This window comes from Staurois parvus, unplaced genomic scaffold (assembly GCF_062004578.1).
Source record: "Staurois parvus isolate SC_StPar_1 unplaced genomic scaffold, SC_StPar_1.0 ptg000186l, whole genome shotgun sequence".
NCBI lineage: Eukaryota > Metazoa > Chordata > Amphibia > Anura > Ranidae > Staurois > Staurois parvus.
In genome coordinates, this window is record NW_028317982.1 from 545,356 (window position 1) to 560,344 (window position 14,989).

The following is a 14,989-nucleotide window of genomic DNA, read 5'->3' on the forward strand; positions in this document are numbered from 1 at the left end:
CTCTTATCAGTTTGGTTGCCCTTCTCTGTACTTTCTCCAGTTCCCCAATGTTCTTTTTGTGAATTGGTGCCCAAAACTGAACTGCATATTCAAGATGAGGTCTTACTAATGATTTGTACCGGGGTAATATGATATCTCTCTCTCTGGAGTCTATACCTCTTTTAATACAAGAGAGGATTTTGCTCGCTTTAGAAACCGCAGCTTGGCCATTGCATGCCATTATTAAGCTTGTGATCTACCAGAACCCCCAGATCCTTCCCCACCATTGATTCCTCCTGTTGTACCCCCCCCTAGTATGTATGATGCATGCATATTCTTAGCCCCCAAAAGCATAACCTTACATTTATCAACATTAAACCTCATTAGCCACATAGTTGCCCAATTAAACAGTGCATTGAGGTCGGCTTGTAAATTGGAGACATCCTGTAAGGACGTTATTCCACTGCGCAGCTTGGTGTCATCTGCAAAGACTGAAATGGGATTTTTAATCCCAGACCCTATATTGTTTATAAATATATTAAACAGTAAGGGTCCCAACACTGAACCTTGGGGTACTCCACCGACAATCGTAGACCATTCAGAAAATGAATCATTAACCATTACTCTCTGAATACAACCTTTTAACCAGTTTTCTATCCATTTACAGTTGTGTTCAAAATAATAGCAGTGTGTTGAAAAAAGTGAATAAAGCTCAAAATCCTTCTAATAGCTTTTATTTCCATACACACAAATGCATTGGGAACACTACACATTCTATTCCAAATCAAAACATGAAGAAAAATATATCAAATTTGTGTTCCTCTAAACAAATTGAAGAAAAGTGAATATTAGACTGTTCAAAAAAATAGCAGTGTTTGTATTCTTCTTTACAAACTCAAACATTCACTATATAAACTGAAAAACGTTTGAAGATTTTGCTTTCCTTTGAATCACTTAATGAATATTTAGTTGTATAAGCACTGTTTCTGAGAACTGCTGTACATCTGTGTTGCATGGAGTCAACCAACTTCTGGCACCTGTGAACAGGTATTCCAGCCCAGGATGATTGGACTACATTCCACAGTTCTTCTCTATTTCTTGGTTTTGCCTCAGAAACTGCATTTTTGATGTCACCCCACAAGTTTTCTATTGGATTAAGATCCGGGGATTGGGCTGGCCACTCCATAACGTCAATCTTGTTGGTCTGGAACCAAGATGTTGCACGTTTACTGGTGTGTTTGGAGTCGTTGTCTTGTTGGAACACCCATTTCAAGGGCATTTCCTCTTCAGCATAAGGCAGCATGACCTCTTCAAGTATTCTGATGTATTCAAACTGATCCATGATCCCTGGTATGTGATAAATAGGCCCAACACCGTAGTATGAGAAACATCCCCATATCATGATGCTTGCACCACCATGCTTCACTGTCTTCACAGTGTACTGTGGCTTGAATTCAGTGTTTGGGGGTCGTCTGACAAACTGTCTCCGGCCACTAGACCCAAAAAGAACAATCTTACTTTCATCAGTCCACAAAATGTTGCACCATTTCTCTTTAGGCTAGTCAATGTGCTCTTTGGCAAATTGTAACTTCTTCAGCACGTCTTTTTTTCAACAGTGGGACTTTGCGGGGGCTTCTTGCAGATAGCTTGGCTTCACATAGGCATTTTCTAATTGTAACAATACTCACAGGTAACTTTAGACCTTCTTTGATCTTCCTGGAGCTGATTGTTGGCTGAGTCCTTGCCATTTTGGCTATTCTTCTATCCATTTGAATGGTAATTTTTTGCTTTCTTCCACATCTTTCAGGTTTTGGTTGCCATTTTAAAGCATTTGCGATCATTTTAGCTGAGCAGAAAAAATATATATATAATGGCGGCTATGGAAAAGGAAAAAGAATATCTATATATATATATCTATAAATCACTTATTATAATATACCAGCTGCAAAAAAACCACCAAAATCAATAAGGTGTAATAAATAACTCAAAAAAAAAATGGGCGGAGTTTGATCGATGTGACGTCATTACGTTTCCAATGAGCTACTGCGCATGTGCCGAGTAGCTGGGTCTGTTTTGCTGTGATTGCTGTTAATGCTGGTGTCGGCTGGGACACCCTTTGAGTTAAGTACAATGAGTACTGAATAAAGATGTTGTTTTAATAATACTGCACCATGAAGCTCTTCTGTTTCTTCCGAGTGTCTGGCATTTCCCTCTTTGGATACGTTTGAAGGTGGCTTTCTTAAGAAGTGGATTTCCTTGATGATAAATAATTTGAAAGTAACTTGCTCCATCTGAAATTGGTCTATGTGGATCTGGTCTCTGCAGAATACTATTCCTTGAAGATGCCTCTATGAATGACTTATCGTTAATACTACTGTTCCCAGAGCAATATATGGTTTAAATAATATATTATATTTTGTAGCTCTGGTGAGTTTATTTTTGGTGGTGGCATTGTCACTTTATATATATATTTTTTGCTAGTTTTTTGTGTTTTTTAAGGTGTGGACATTTTTTCACATATATACTTTTTTTGCACCATTTATATGTTTGATTTATTGAGATAATTTTATATCTACTAGCGCAAAATAATTTTTTTTTTTTGAGTTTTTTTTTTTGAGTTATTTTAGCTGAGCAGCCTATCATTTCTGCACTTCTTTATATGTTTTCCCCTCTCCAATCAACATTTTAATCAAGGTACGCTGTTCTTCTGAGCAATGTCTGGAATTTTCCTCAGAATTTCAGAGAGAAATGCACTGTAACCAGCATGTACAACATTTGCTGCCTTCCTTCCTTAAATAAGGGCATTAATTGCCACCTGTTTTTCAAAGAATGAATGACCTCACTAATAGAACTCCACACTGCTATTATTTTGAACATGCCCCTTTCAATTAGTGATTCAATTACACAGAATCAGCAGCATGCATGTCATGACTGTTGGGTCTGTTGGATTTTTATTACTCTACTACACCTGCTAGTAAATTATTTGCCATGTAGAAATATCATTTCTACCAAAAACAGTGATTGATCAGGTTAGTGATGTCTGACTGCTATTATTTTGAACACAACTGTACATTTTTCCAATCCTGTAGACCTTACATTACACATTAGCCGTGTGTGGGGAACTGTGTCAAACGCTTGGATGTTATACGTTACATTGTAAATACAGTTGGATAAAACAAAAACTGTGTCTGTCTACGTTTCAGGCTGCAAAGCAACAAAATGGGATTATTTTAAAGGGGGGTGATTCTTTTCTATACACACTGTAATAATAGGTAATCACAAAATTGATGTTTTTGCTGAGCTTCAGTTTTCAGTCTTATCTAGAAAGGATCCTTACTTATGTACCATTAACCCAGATTAACTTAGATCATACAAACTATTAGTTGGTAATTTATGTTTATTCCTTCCCAGTTGACCACGTTGTTCCTGATCCTGGATCAAATATATTGACATCATTTGAAAAGTGGCACGAGGTGGCTGATACAAAGTCCTGCTGTGACTATTCCCTCCATGTAGACATTACCTGTTGGTATGATGGCATCCGGGAGGAGCTAGACATTCTTATGCAAGATAAAGGTAATACCTATATATTGATCAGATTCTTAAGCTATCATTGGGATCCCTTTTCTAATCCTCTGTTGTTTACTGTTCAAGAATAATGTTTGCAAAGAGGCAAATCAAGAAACTGAGAGAAGGGATAGCACTGGTAGAGACCATCACCCTCCTGCTTTTTCTTCCCCTCCATTGACAAAACATGTACGGTTGGTCAAACTGAGCATTCGTGATTAGGCAGCATTCTTTGCAGAGAGTTTACCCCAAAAGTGGTTGGATCACACCTATACATTTGGGGTCAGTCACATCTTCTGGGTCTGTGGCTGACCGAAGCATGGTAAAAAAAACAAAGTCTCAGTACATCATAGTGCTGGAACTTGAATCGGGGAATGGCTGGATACTTTAGTCCTGTTAGCTAAAGGTTGAATTGTGTGACCCATGGTGGCACAACACCAACAGTATGTTTACAATAAGGAATTAAGGGCAATATCACAGTTAATAGATACCAGTTCACCAACATTAAGCTTCTTTAAATTTCTCTGAATTCACAATACACTGCAGGTGTATAAACTGTTGTTCTTTGCTCCCGGAGGCAGATAATACCTTCTTTCCTGTGTAATGCAACATGTAAAGTGGTGTTTCAACTGTTTGCGTTTCCCACATCACATACATTTAGCAATTAAAGCAGAATAGCCAATTAAAAGATAAAATAAATGTTTGCAACATTCAGCTTCAATTTAGAGAATTCCCCCACAGTATTTTTTGCTGCCACTAGATGTCTTCAGTCTGATGGCCGTCATCATTAAACTCATTTCTTCTAAGCCCTGGTCATCCTGGACAACCTGCGGCCTGTGATTGGACAGTAAAGGGAGAAGCAGAATAATGGTGAGCTTATCTCTCTGTTACTCTGCTCTTGTTTTCTGATTCTGATTCCTTTCAGTATACTTCCTGTGGACATGTTAACTGATTGGCTCCTTGTGTTTTTTCATGCACCTTACGACTTTACACTTACAATACCACCTCTTGCATAGGTAACATATGACATTTCAGTAATTTGTTGAAAAAAAAGCCTCTCTCTATTACCGCTATTACCATTGTTAGCCAGAAAATGTTTAACCTTTCTCTGATTTGCTTTCACTTTGTTACTAGCGCCTGGCTTTTCCACTAAGCCCTGCCCAACTGTTATCCTACTGTCCAATGAGACTGACTCAGTAGCCAGTGACAGCACAGTCATTCGACAGTAGAATGGCAGCTGATGGATATTTGCTAATAAGGCATGAAAAGTCTGGTCTGGATGGTTTCGTTCTTGTGTCTGTTTGTAAAGCAGCAATGTATAGCTAAAGCTTGGTTTGGAAGACCAGACACTTTCATACATGAGACTGGTGGAAGCCACTCTAGTACTGTCTAAGCATGGGCACTGTTCAACAATAAAGGGAACCTTTATCATCTCTGGGCTGGCCTCATGTGTCATGAAGTGGTCTGGTGGAAAATGACCATCTGGGCCTCACTATCAGTCTCCCCCAGTTACAGGAGTAGTCCATCACATCGTCTAGGCCTGGGGACTGCTGAGGTACAAATCCAGTCTTGGCAGGCGATTGGCATCCACAGGTTACAATACTTTCTATTGTCATAAATGTACTAAATAATGTAACTAGGATTTGTGTTTATCCTAACAATGTTTTCTCTTCTCCTTGGAATAGGTGTGAACTCTTTCCAAGTGTACATGGCCTACAAAGATATATACCAAATGTCAGACAGCCAGGTATTTCAATCAACGTTTTATGTTTATCTGTGAGATTTTATTTGACTGATTTTATTAGATTACTGTAGTAGCTTATACACCTTTAGCTTTCTGCTTATAATGAAAGCTGTAGACTGAACTGCAATGCAATGTGTTTCCTTCCGGAATACAGCTACATAGTAGGATTCATTCATAGGAAGTCCTAAAAATAAGAACTTGAATGTGTATGGTGGAGCGCCTGGTACAAGCATTCATCTCACTTAATAGACTTTTTTAAAACATTTAATGGTTAAGAGCATCAGATACAGCCAATGCACACAGGACACAGAATGCACACAGGGATCTGTGAAAAGACTTGATGAACATTAATGTTTCCTGAGGACAGCCAGCAGAAGTCCTTCAAGTGAGATGAACGTTTGCACCAGGCACTCCTCTATACACATTCAAGAAACTACCATCTGGCAAGCATTTTCCTTTTATTGCTGTCAGAGAGGTAGCAGCCTATGACCACAACAGGGTCCACCCCTACTAGACTTCAATCACGGATTTACTCGTTTGAAGGAAAAATCACTTTACAGTAGAAATATGTAAAACTTTTATTGGTTCAGTAATATCACACACACATCAGACTTAAAAATAAGAACTGTTTGTGTTGCTAATATGATGTGTTATCTTTACTGAAGATACGTTTGGCTGCAGGTAGAATAGGTGGAAGTAGGATTTTTCTTCAGAAAAGGTAACTCATTTTATTGGCAATTTTTCAAGGGCCATGGGGATAAATAAAATCAATCATTCTTAGTGAAAGTGCACTTTTACTTTGTCTCCTGATGACACCTACCAAAGTAGGTGTCCTTTGCTTGCATCTCAACAAGGACACTGCATGGAGTTTGTGTACAAATAAAACTTCAGCGCAACAAATAACTCCTCAAATTCCTGTGTATACCAGTGCTGCTGACACTTACATGTGTTTCCACACACAAAAGATATGTCATAAAATAGTGCCACGCATATATCTCTATAACCTCATATATGAATTAAAGCATCCAAACCATGTGATTATGCAACAATGGTGAATACACTGAATACAACTTAAAAGTCCATAATGTGTGCTTAATCCATGCCTTTATAATGCCTTCACAAAACAGGAGCTCTTTATTGGTTATATCCACATATATTCCTATAGGTGCTCCTCTACTAGAGACATACATATATACTCTCACCTTCTTTTATGACCCAAATTGCATATGTCAAATACCGCCTTTCCTTTTTACCGGGGTAGGTATACTGCATAGATGACTCCACTTTCCTCCTCACTCTGCTGCAAACGGTCCCGTCTCCTCTTTATCCCACAAATCCTCCGCATATGTAAACAGAAACGCTTGCCATAGTGTAATATATAAATATAGCGTGATTTAATAAAAAACAAAGTGCACTTATATTTAAAAGTGTTCTGCTGGGACACCACAGTAAAAAACCTTGTTATAATGTATTTTCAATGTGTTCAGGAATTTCCAAGATGGCGGCTCGTAAACTTCCTGTTTAGAAGCTTGACGTCATTGGCCCACTCTACGTGTTACATCACATCATGTGACTTCCTCAGGAGGTTATAGAGATATATGCGTGACACTATTTTGTGAACCTGCATGGAGTTTGCACATTCTCTGTCTGCTTGCAGGGTTTGCTGTGGGTACTCTGGTTTGTTCACATGCTTTAAAGACATGCTGGTAGGGAAATTGGCCCTAGTAAATGTGAGATCGGGGCCTTAGATTGGATGCTACTTGAGGACAGGGATTGATATGAATAAATGCTATGTGAATTAATGATGTTATACACTGCAAATATTCTGCTTGTATTCCTAATGAAAATCTATTAGGAGGGTGGATGAGACACTGCTCATGTCTTGCATCCTCAGTCTAGTGGATCATTGTGGCAGCTGCCTACAAGAATTAGTAGATATTCCCTGGTGGTTCTAAATGCTGCCCTCACACATTGTGTGCGACCAGGAGTGCAGTACTCTGTACAAATCACTGGGTGGCGTTATCACTGTTCCCATCTCACCTGAGACTGTGCATGCGCATAGAGCCTCTGACTGATCGTGAACGCAGACAGTGTGCACCCTGGTTTGGCCTTTCGGCATGTTCTGGCCACACACCAACTGGCTGCCTTTGAACGCAGCAAACTGTGTGGTCCTAGATGCCCCTGTGAATGTAGCCTTAGCCTGTCACACCTGTACCAGGGTGTTTGTTGGGGCTCTCCTTGCAAGCTTTTAAAGATCAAGCAAAGGATCAAATCTTACATCTTTTCACCCAAAATGGAACATTAGGTGATATTAGTAGCCACTCCTCCCTGAAAGTCCATTAAATAGATCTGAGCCTGGGAAAAAAAACTCCCATTGGGGAAATGTGATTCTTTGATCTGTATAAATTGTGCAGTCGTAAGGCTCAGTTCATTAAGATTGATGAGATGTTTTAAATCTGTTCAATTTTTTATCTCATACTGTATTTTCCCCCAAAAATGTTCAGTTCACAAACATAAATATGACTTAGTGGAAAATTTTTCTTAGCTCCTTTTCCGGTTCTTCCCAATAAATAGCTCATTAAACTCACATATGCCTCCAAATTGACGTAGCAGTATTTGAAGAAGCCATTTGATAATCCTTGTGAGTTGATTTTCATGGTCAAAATACTTTAAAAAATCAATAAAACAAAGTGTGTGCCATAAATCCAGCTGGCCCATGCTCTAATGGCTTTAGTGGATTTAAAATGACATTTTTGCTCGTAAAACATATAATACAGGGTAATGGAAATGACACATCCATTAGGTTTTTGTGAATTGAGTCAATGGTTCTTGTGGGTGTTGTATTACAAATCTGCTGTACCATTTCGAGGAAAGTAGAAAAGGGTCTAGTTCTATTTAGTTATTAATTCATGTCATCATTTTAAAGGAATATATTGTCTTTCAGTACATCTGTAGTTCTTCTTTAATGTGCTGTACATGGACTCCTACAACATCTAATAAATGCATGGTTTTATTATATATATATCTTTTGTATGTTAGATTTGGCCACACTCTACAGAGCACACATTAGACAGTCATATTAAGTGATGAGAAAATATATACTGATGAGGTGGGCTAAAAGGAACCAAAAACCCCTCCATCGCACCAGAGCACAGCGTAGCAGGTTATTTTTGAAACAGAAGGTTTCACTAATCTCAAAATAAGGTTTTTATTCTCTATTTTTTGTGGTAGAGCTATGCAAATCAATCCTTTATGCCAGGGGTGTCCAAACTTTTTTCAAAGAGGGCCAGATTGGATGAAGTGAACATGGTGGAGGGCCGAACATTTTTCCGAACATTCTTTGAACCATTACAATTAAATGCAAATAAATTATTTTATGCCAAGTTAATTGCAAACGACATACTTTTCATTTCATAACATTAAGATCAACTGACAGCTGAGTTTTCACAATGTATTGAAAATAAATTTAAAAAAAACTTACCTGCACTAATGTGAAGGGTGAAAAAGGTAGCTGGAGCTGAAGTCTCTGCTCAGCAGCCGGGATGGGAAGAGAAACACACTTCACGCTGAAAGCCCGGCCCTGACTCACCGCCCTCTATCGCTCCCAGCGCGGCGCAGTCACGTATGCGCACTGCTCTCAAGCAGAAGACTGTCTGCCACAGAAGGGAGGGCCATGCGACAGCCGCATTTACACAGACCAGGGAGAATGCGCCGCAGTCAGGCATGCGCACTGCCCTCTGCTCTCAAGCAGAAGACTGTCTGCCATAGAAGGGAGGGCCGTGGGAGGGCCACATTACACAGAGCAGGGAGGGCTGTTGGAGGGCCGTATTAAACCGACCCCCGGGCCGTAAATGGCCCACGGGCCGGACTTTGGACATGCCTGCTTTATGCCCTTGGGCCAACTCCTTCTCCAGAACTGCTGATTTATAGTACAATTCCATACAAATATAGAGCAATGTATTCCAAAATACAAACCGCCATTTCGGGGTTGTTGACCTTCATCAGTGCAGTTTGTGAGAGCCATGAGATTTATATAGTAGGACTTGGGGAGCAACAATGAAATATTAACCAGACAGGTTATAATGAGGTGGGCTAAAAGGAACTGAAACGTCCTCTACCCAACCAGTGCAGAGCACAATGGAACCTTCTTAATAAAGAAGTTTGGTTACAGCTCCAAAACTTTTCATAACTAGTTTGAGTAACTTGTCTTTAAAATGTTTTTATTACTGTATGTTTTCTCTTTAGCTATACGAAATCTTCACCTTTCTCAAGGGACATGGTGCTGTAGTCATGGTGCATGCAGAAAACGGGGATTTAATAGCTCAGGTAAGCTTGTAAACTGATATTATCCGATGTGGAGTTTCTAGAACATAGGCTAATAAATATTTGAGATCATAAATGATACATGCGGGTTGAATAAATGATAAACTGGGAGGCCAATAAATATATGATTGTGCAAACAGAGTTGCTATTTGCATGTTTACTTCAGGAACTCACCTTGTGATAGAATGATAAGCTAAGGCTGGCCATACTTCAGTATTTTTTTTTTGTTCAACCATTGGGTTGAACGGAAAAAAATGATTTGATTCTATCTGCGCTATTGAATTGTGACACAGGAGAAACTTCCCCGCTGATGGAATACACCAATCAGTGCTACCATCTATAGCCGACGATCCTGTTTTTGCAGAAAGTTTCCAATCAGTCGCTCAGGCAGCCATCCCATAAATGGATTGAATTTCGATCCATGTATGGCCAGCTTAATCAATATTTGCTGCCAGGTATTGTTGTCAGCTCAGTAATCCAATGCTTTTTTAGTTGTTTCCCTGCAGGCTTAACTTAAAGCCTGTTGCTGATTTTCTTCTAAAGTGCTAGCTATTTGGCTGTTTTCAAAATTATCTGAGAAACGGACCCAGAACAAGCATGCAGACCAGGAAAGTCAGAATTCCTGTCCTGCATACTTCTTCTTCCAGGTAAATTTAAAAGTACCGAAGCTATTACAGTTTTTAGAAGCAAGATGGTGATGGTCAAGAAACGTGCTGGTCCTCGAACAGATGATAAGGCTTATTTTTAGTAGAATCCATCCGGCTTCAGACGTCATATTGGTCAAATGTGTCTCTGCACTGTGCTATTAGTATTCAGGGCATAGCATGCTTACTGGCAGCCAAAAGTATTTGTAATTACAGTACATCCTCCGTGAGCTGTACTTCTTGATTTATTGGATGTCAGATAATCCCATTCCCGGTAGGTGAATCACATCTATTTATTATTTTACTTGAATCTAATGAATCTAATTCTCATTCTGCATCAGTTCTTTTACTTCTAACCGTTTTATGGCATATTGGTAATCAAAGTAGCAGCAAATTGATATATAGGATTTTAAGAATTTTGCTATCAATCAGTTACTTCACGTTCATCCAGCACAAAACTGTACATAGGTCACATAGCAGAACGTTCATTAACCACCATCTTACCAATTGCAGAGTTTAGGGCTGTGTCTGATTCACATAGGCACCTGGGTTATCAATGTCCCCTGAACACTCCATACTGCAAGTGTTGGCTGCCCAGAGTTGTAAAGATGATGAGAGATGTCATAGAAAATCCAATTTGCCCCTTGTTATGTAGTCAATTTGTGAGCAGCTATGAAGGTTGTTCTATCAATGTCAAGGTTCCTATTAGACATGTGAAGTCTGTATGATTTCATGGGTCTTAAGGCCAGCTGATGGCTTTGTCTTCAAAACACCCTTAACCAGAGCTTGGAATACAATCGAATGAACAGCAAAAAAGGAAAATATTTAAATTAGCACAAGGGGCGGTTGATATGAATGTAGTAGAAATTAATTATAAGTGCTTGATAAGATGGTATATTACACCTAGTGTGGCACAAAAGCAACAAGTAGAGAATTCACCTTTAGCTTGGTGGGGGTGTGGGATAAAGGGAATTATGGCACATATATGGCAGGAATTCACCAAGATACAGGAATTTTGGCAGGAAATAGTACAACAAATACAGGAGATCTAAGATGTTTGTATTTTAAAAGGCCCGTGGGTTTGTCTATTCCATAATACTTAGTTTACAGTGAAACAATATAAGAATATGATAATATTTCATCTAATAAATGCGGCAAAAGGATTGATCCCTAAATTCTGGCAGGCTCAGGAGATCCCTAAAGTAAAAGATTGGATATATAGAGTAGATGATATTTATAGGATGGAGGAATTACTCCATAGTGGAGAAGATAAAATGGGAAAATGTATAAAAACATGGGAAAGATGGTGTGATTTTAAAACCTCAATGAGATATGCAGAATTGATAAGAGCTTAAAGAAGAGGGAAAGATAAATGGAGAAGATGCAGGAATGATGGTTTAATTAGGAAGGAAAAAGAAAAGGAAGAATGAGAGGAATGGGGAGAAGGAAAGTATAAGTAGTATTAGAGGAGTAAGAAGAGAAAGGAAAAGAGAGGGAAAGATTGGTGTTTTGGTGGGTGGGAGGAGGGGGGGAAGGAATATGTAAATTTATGTATTGTAAAATTGTGTCTTATGAAACGATATATTATTGGTTTTTCTTTTGTAAACTAAAATAAAAAAACCCCCAAAAAACAAAAAAAACCCCACCCTTAACCAAAGGACATAATTACAGATATTGCAGCCCATGGAGCTCCTGTGCAGCATTGGAGCGGGTTGCTTCCTGGTACTATAGATGTGTAAAAAGAGACTATAAAAAATTGTTGCTGATTGACAGTATAGCTCTTGTTGCAAACACTGAATTAGGTGTTATGAAGTGCCAGCTACTTTTCTGAGCTGTAATCACGTTCCAACTACCCAAATCATCTTAGTACCAGTCTAGCATGAGGGAGAAGCTCCTGTCCTTTGATCCATAGCACAGCATTGACCAATGAGGAGACGTTAAATGTTGGACTAGACCATATTCTGACTACAACTTAAGTTACTGTAGGTGTACTTTTTAGGTACCCACCCAGAGTTAAGGGTATGTAAAAGGGGTGTATTTTGTTGTTGTTCACCAATGTTTAGGGGGTATAAATAAGTTTACATTATAGCTCAAATACCACTGATGGGGACCTCATGAAAATTTTGCTGTGGAATTTCTACTTAAATCTTATCTGGACCCCTTACTTCTCTAGTCTGTTGCCGAAAGAAAACATTTTTATCACTAGATGTGGAATGCCCAATGGCAGCTTCTGATTGATCACTCATTCCTTCTACTGATTATATATTGTATTATCAGTACTGGACAGATCACAAGTTTCGGGTAGCCAATAAGTTGTAAAACCTACTGCCAGTGTCCAAATTTTTTAGCTTTTCCAATTGTATTGAACAGAACTCTACTGTATGACCTTTAAAGTTCTGCATAAACATATCCACCCATGAATATTCCCTGAATATTATTCTGTAGTGACCCTCCCAGGGTATTTAAAAATGGAGCAGTTCTTAGCAGGAAGGGGTGGGGCATCACAGGCTGATATTTGTCCACGTGAATGGAATGTCATAATACATTTCAAATGTGTACAGGACCCAGGGTGCTAGCATCAGGAGCAGACTCCCACTGTGTAGACTTGCCTTTCTCAACCAGGGTGCCCAGGTACTCTGGGGTGCCTTGACATGTCTTCAGGGGTGCCTTGGCAAAATTTCTAAAAATTGCCCAAAACCTGTCTACAATCCAGTGGGTGGAAGAAGCCTGCCTTTTAGTTGCTCAAAGCCACAGGTTCATTGTGCACCATTATGACCTTCTAGCCACCGGCATCCTGACAACCAATGACATCATCAGCTGATAAGGAGGATGTCAGCTGCCTGCACAGCATCCTAGTTTCACCCTCCCCTGCCCCTCTCCATCAGTGCTGAGGTCACATTAGCTCAGTGATGGAGTAAAACTGAGGGAGAAGAGAAACACTGTAATACTAGTCAGGACCAGTGTGTAAAAGTGTATTTGCTGTGGAAGAATAAATCACTTCTAATGTTGGGTGTCCTACATATGTGGATGTTGCTGCATTATATAAAACTATTAGAATAGTTTTTCACATTTTAGAATGGGGTGCCCTTTTAAAATTATGGGTAGTCTTGAGGTACCCCATTTTAGAACAGGGTGCCTGAAGACTGTCCATAATTTTAAAGGGTGTCTTGGGACTGTCCATAATTTTAAAGCGTGCCTTGAATGAAAAAAGGTTGAGAAACACTGGTGTAGACAAATGCATTACAATCTGACTGTACAATCTCCTTTGAATTTACCAAAAAGGATATAACGCTATAAATTCAGCAAGGACAGAGACTCAGTGGTGTGGCAACAATTTTTTTAATGCCTCGTTGGTTCTTTATTGTTTCTTTCCTTTTTGATCTTTTCATCTATTTTTCTTGCGAGCTGTAACAGTGGTTTTATATAAATTTTTTGTATACAAAACAAACTAACATTACAATTTCTAATGACCAGGAACAAAAGCGGATCCTGGAAATGGGCATCACCGGACCTGAAGGACACGCGCTGAGCCGGCCAGAAGAGGTATGTTGGTTATCATACAAGGTCTTTAATTGCTCTCCTACTTGCATATTTTTTTAACCTGAAACTGAACCTGTGGTCAGGATATGGACATTTAAGTATTTACATATTCCTAAGAAGTTGTAAATTAGTTTTAAAACAAGCTCACTCTGCAGCTGCATTCACCTTGGAGAAATCCATCGTCATCCACAGTAGAAGCACTGAAGTCATTCAAGTCCTTATCTCAGCAGCTCAGCTCAGCTCCACTCCTATAACTCCTTCTTTGTGCTCCTGAGTCACTGCCGGGCGTGACATTGTAACATTCTGACTGAAGCATTACTGCTTCTTTAATATGCACATTAATATATGTTGTATTAAAGCAGCACATTCATTTTGATTGGGCTGCCAACATACCACAACACAGTCTAAAACAAACATAACCCATGTTTTGCAAAGCGATGTGAGTGCCCTGCAAGCTAATGTGTTATTATATTGGGGTGGCAGTCAAAATAATGGCACTAGATTGTACGGTACTATTACTGTGGTGAATGGAATCTGTTAAAGTATTCCTTTAAAATTGCTTTGTGCATTCATCTTTGAAATTTTAGCTGCAACAATTTCCAAATTCCAAAGATAAAATTATATAAGTTGTGCTTACAATGCATCAAGGATATTGGGTGTCAGTAAAGTCTCTTACATTTGTTATATAAGATATAAATATGTAATATATATGTATACACTATATTGCTAAACGTATTGGGACGCCTGCCTTTACAAGCACATGAACTTTAATGGCATCTCAGTCTTAGTCTGTAGGGTTCCATATTGAGTTGGCCCACCATTTGCATCTATAACAGCTTCAACTCTTCTGGCAAGGCTGTCCACAAGGTTTAGGAGGGTGTCTATGGGAATGTTTGACCATTCTTCCAGAAGCGCATTTGTGAGGTCAGGCACTGATGTCAGGCGAGAAGGCGTGGCTCGCATTCTCCACTCAAATTCATCCCAAAGATGTTCTATTGGGTTGAGGTCAGGACTCTGTGCAGGCCAGTCAATTTCCTCCACCCCAAACTCGCTCATCCATGTCTTTATGGACCTTGCTTTGTGCACTGGTGCGCAGTCATGTTGGAACAGGAAGGGGCCATCCCCAAACTGTTCTCACAAAGTTGGAAGCATGAAATTGTCCAAAATGTCTTGGTATGCTGACGCCTTAAGA

At 39.3% G+C, this 14,989-nt stretch overlaps 1 protein-coding gene across 2 annotated transcripts in view; it reads left to right on the top strand.

Annotated features, from left to right (window-relative positions):
* Positions 1-14,989, top strand: part of CRMP1 (collapsin response mediator protein 1) — a 127,299-nt gene that overhangs the window by 70,171 nt on the left and 42,139 nt on the right. For both annotated transcript variants that reach the window (XM_089677390.1, XM_089677391.1), the window contains exons 4-7: positions 3,391-3,555; positions 5,232-5,293; positions 9,536-9,616; positions 13,732-13,800. In XM_089677390.1, the coding sequence (XP_089533516.1) occupies positions 3,391-3,555; positions 5,232-5,293; positions 9,536-9,616; positions 13,732-13,800 (377 nt within the window). The remainder of the gene's footprint in view (positions 1-3,390; positions 3,556-5,231; positions 5,294-9,535; positions 9,617-13,731; positions 13,801-14,989) is intronic.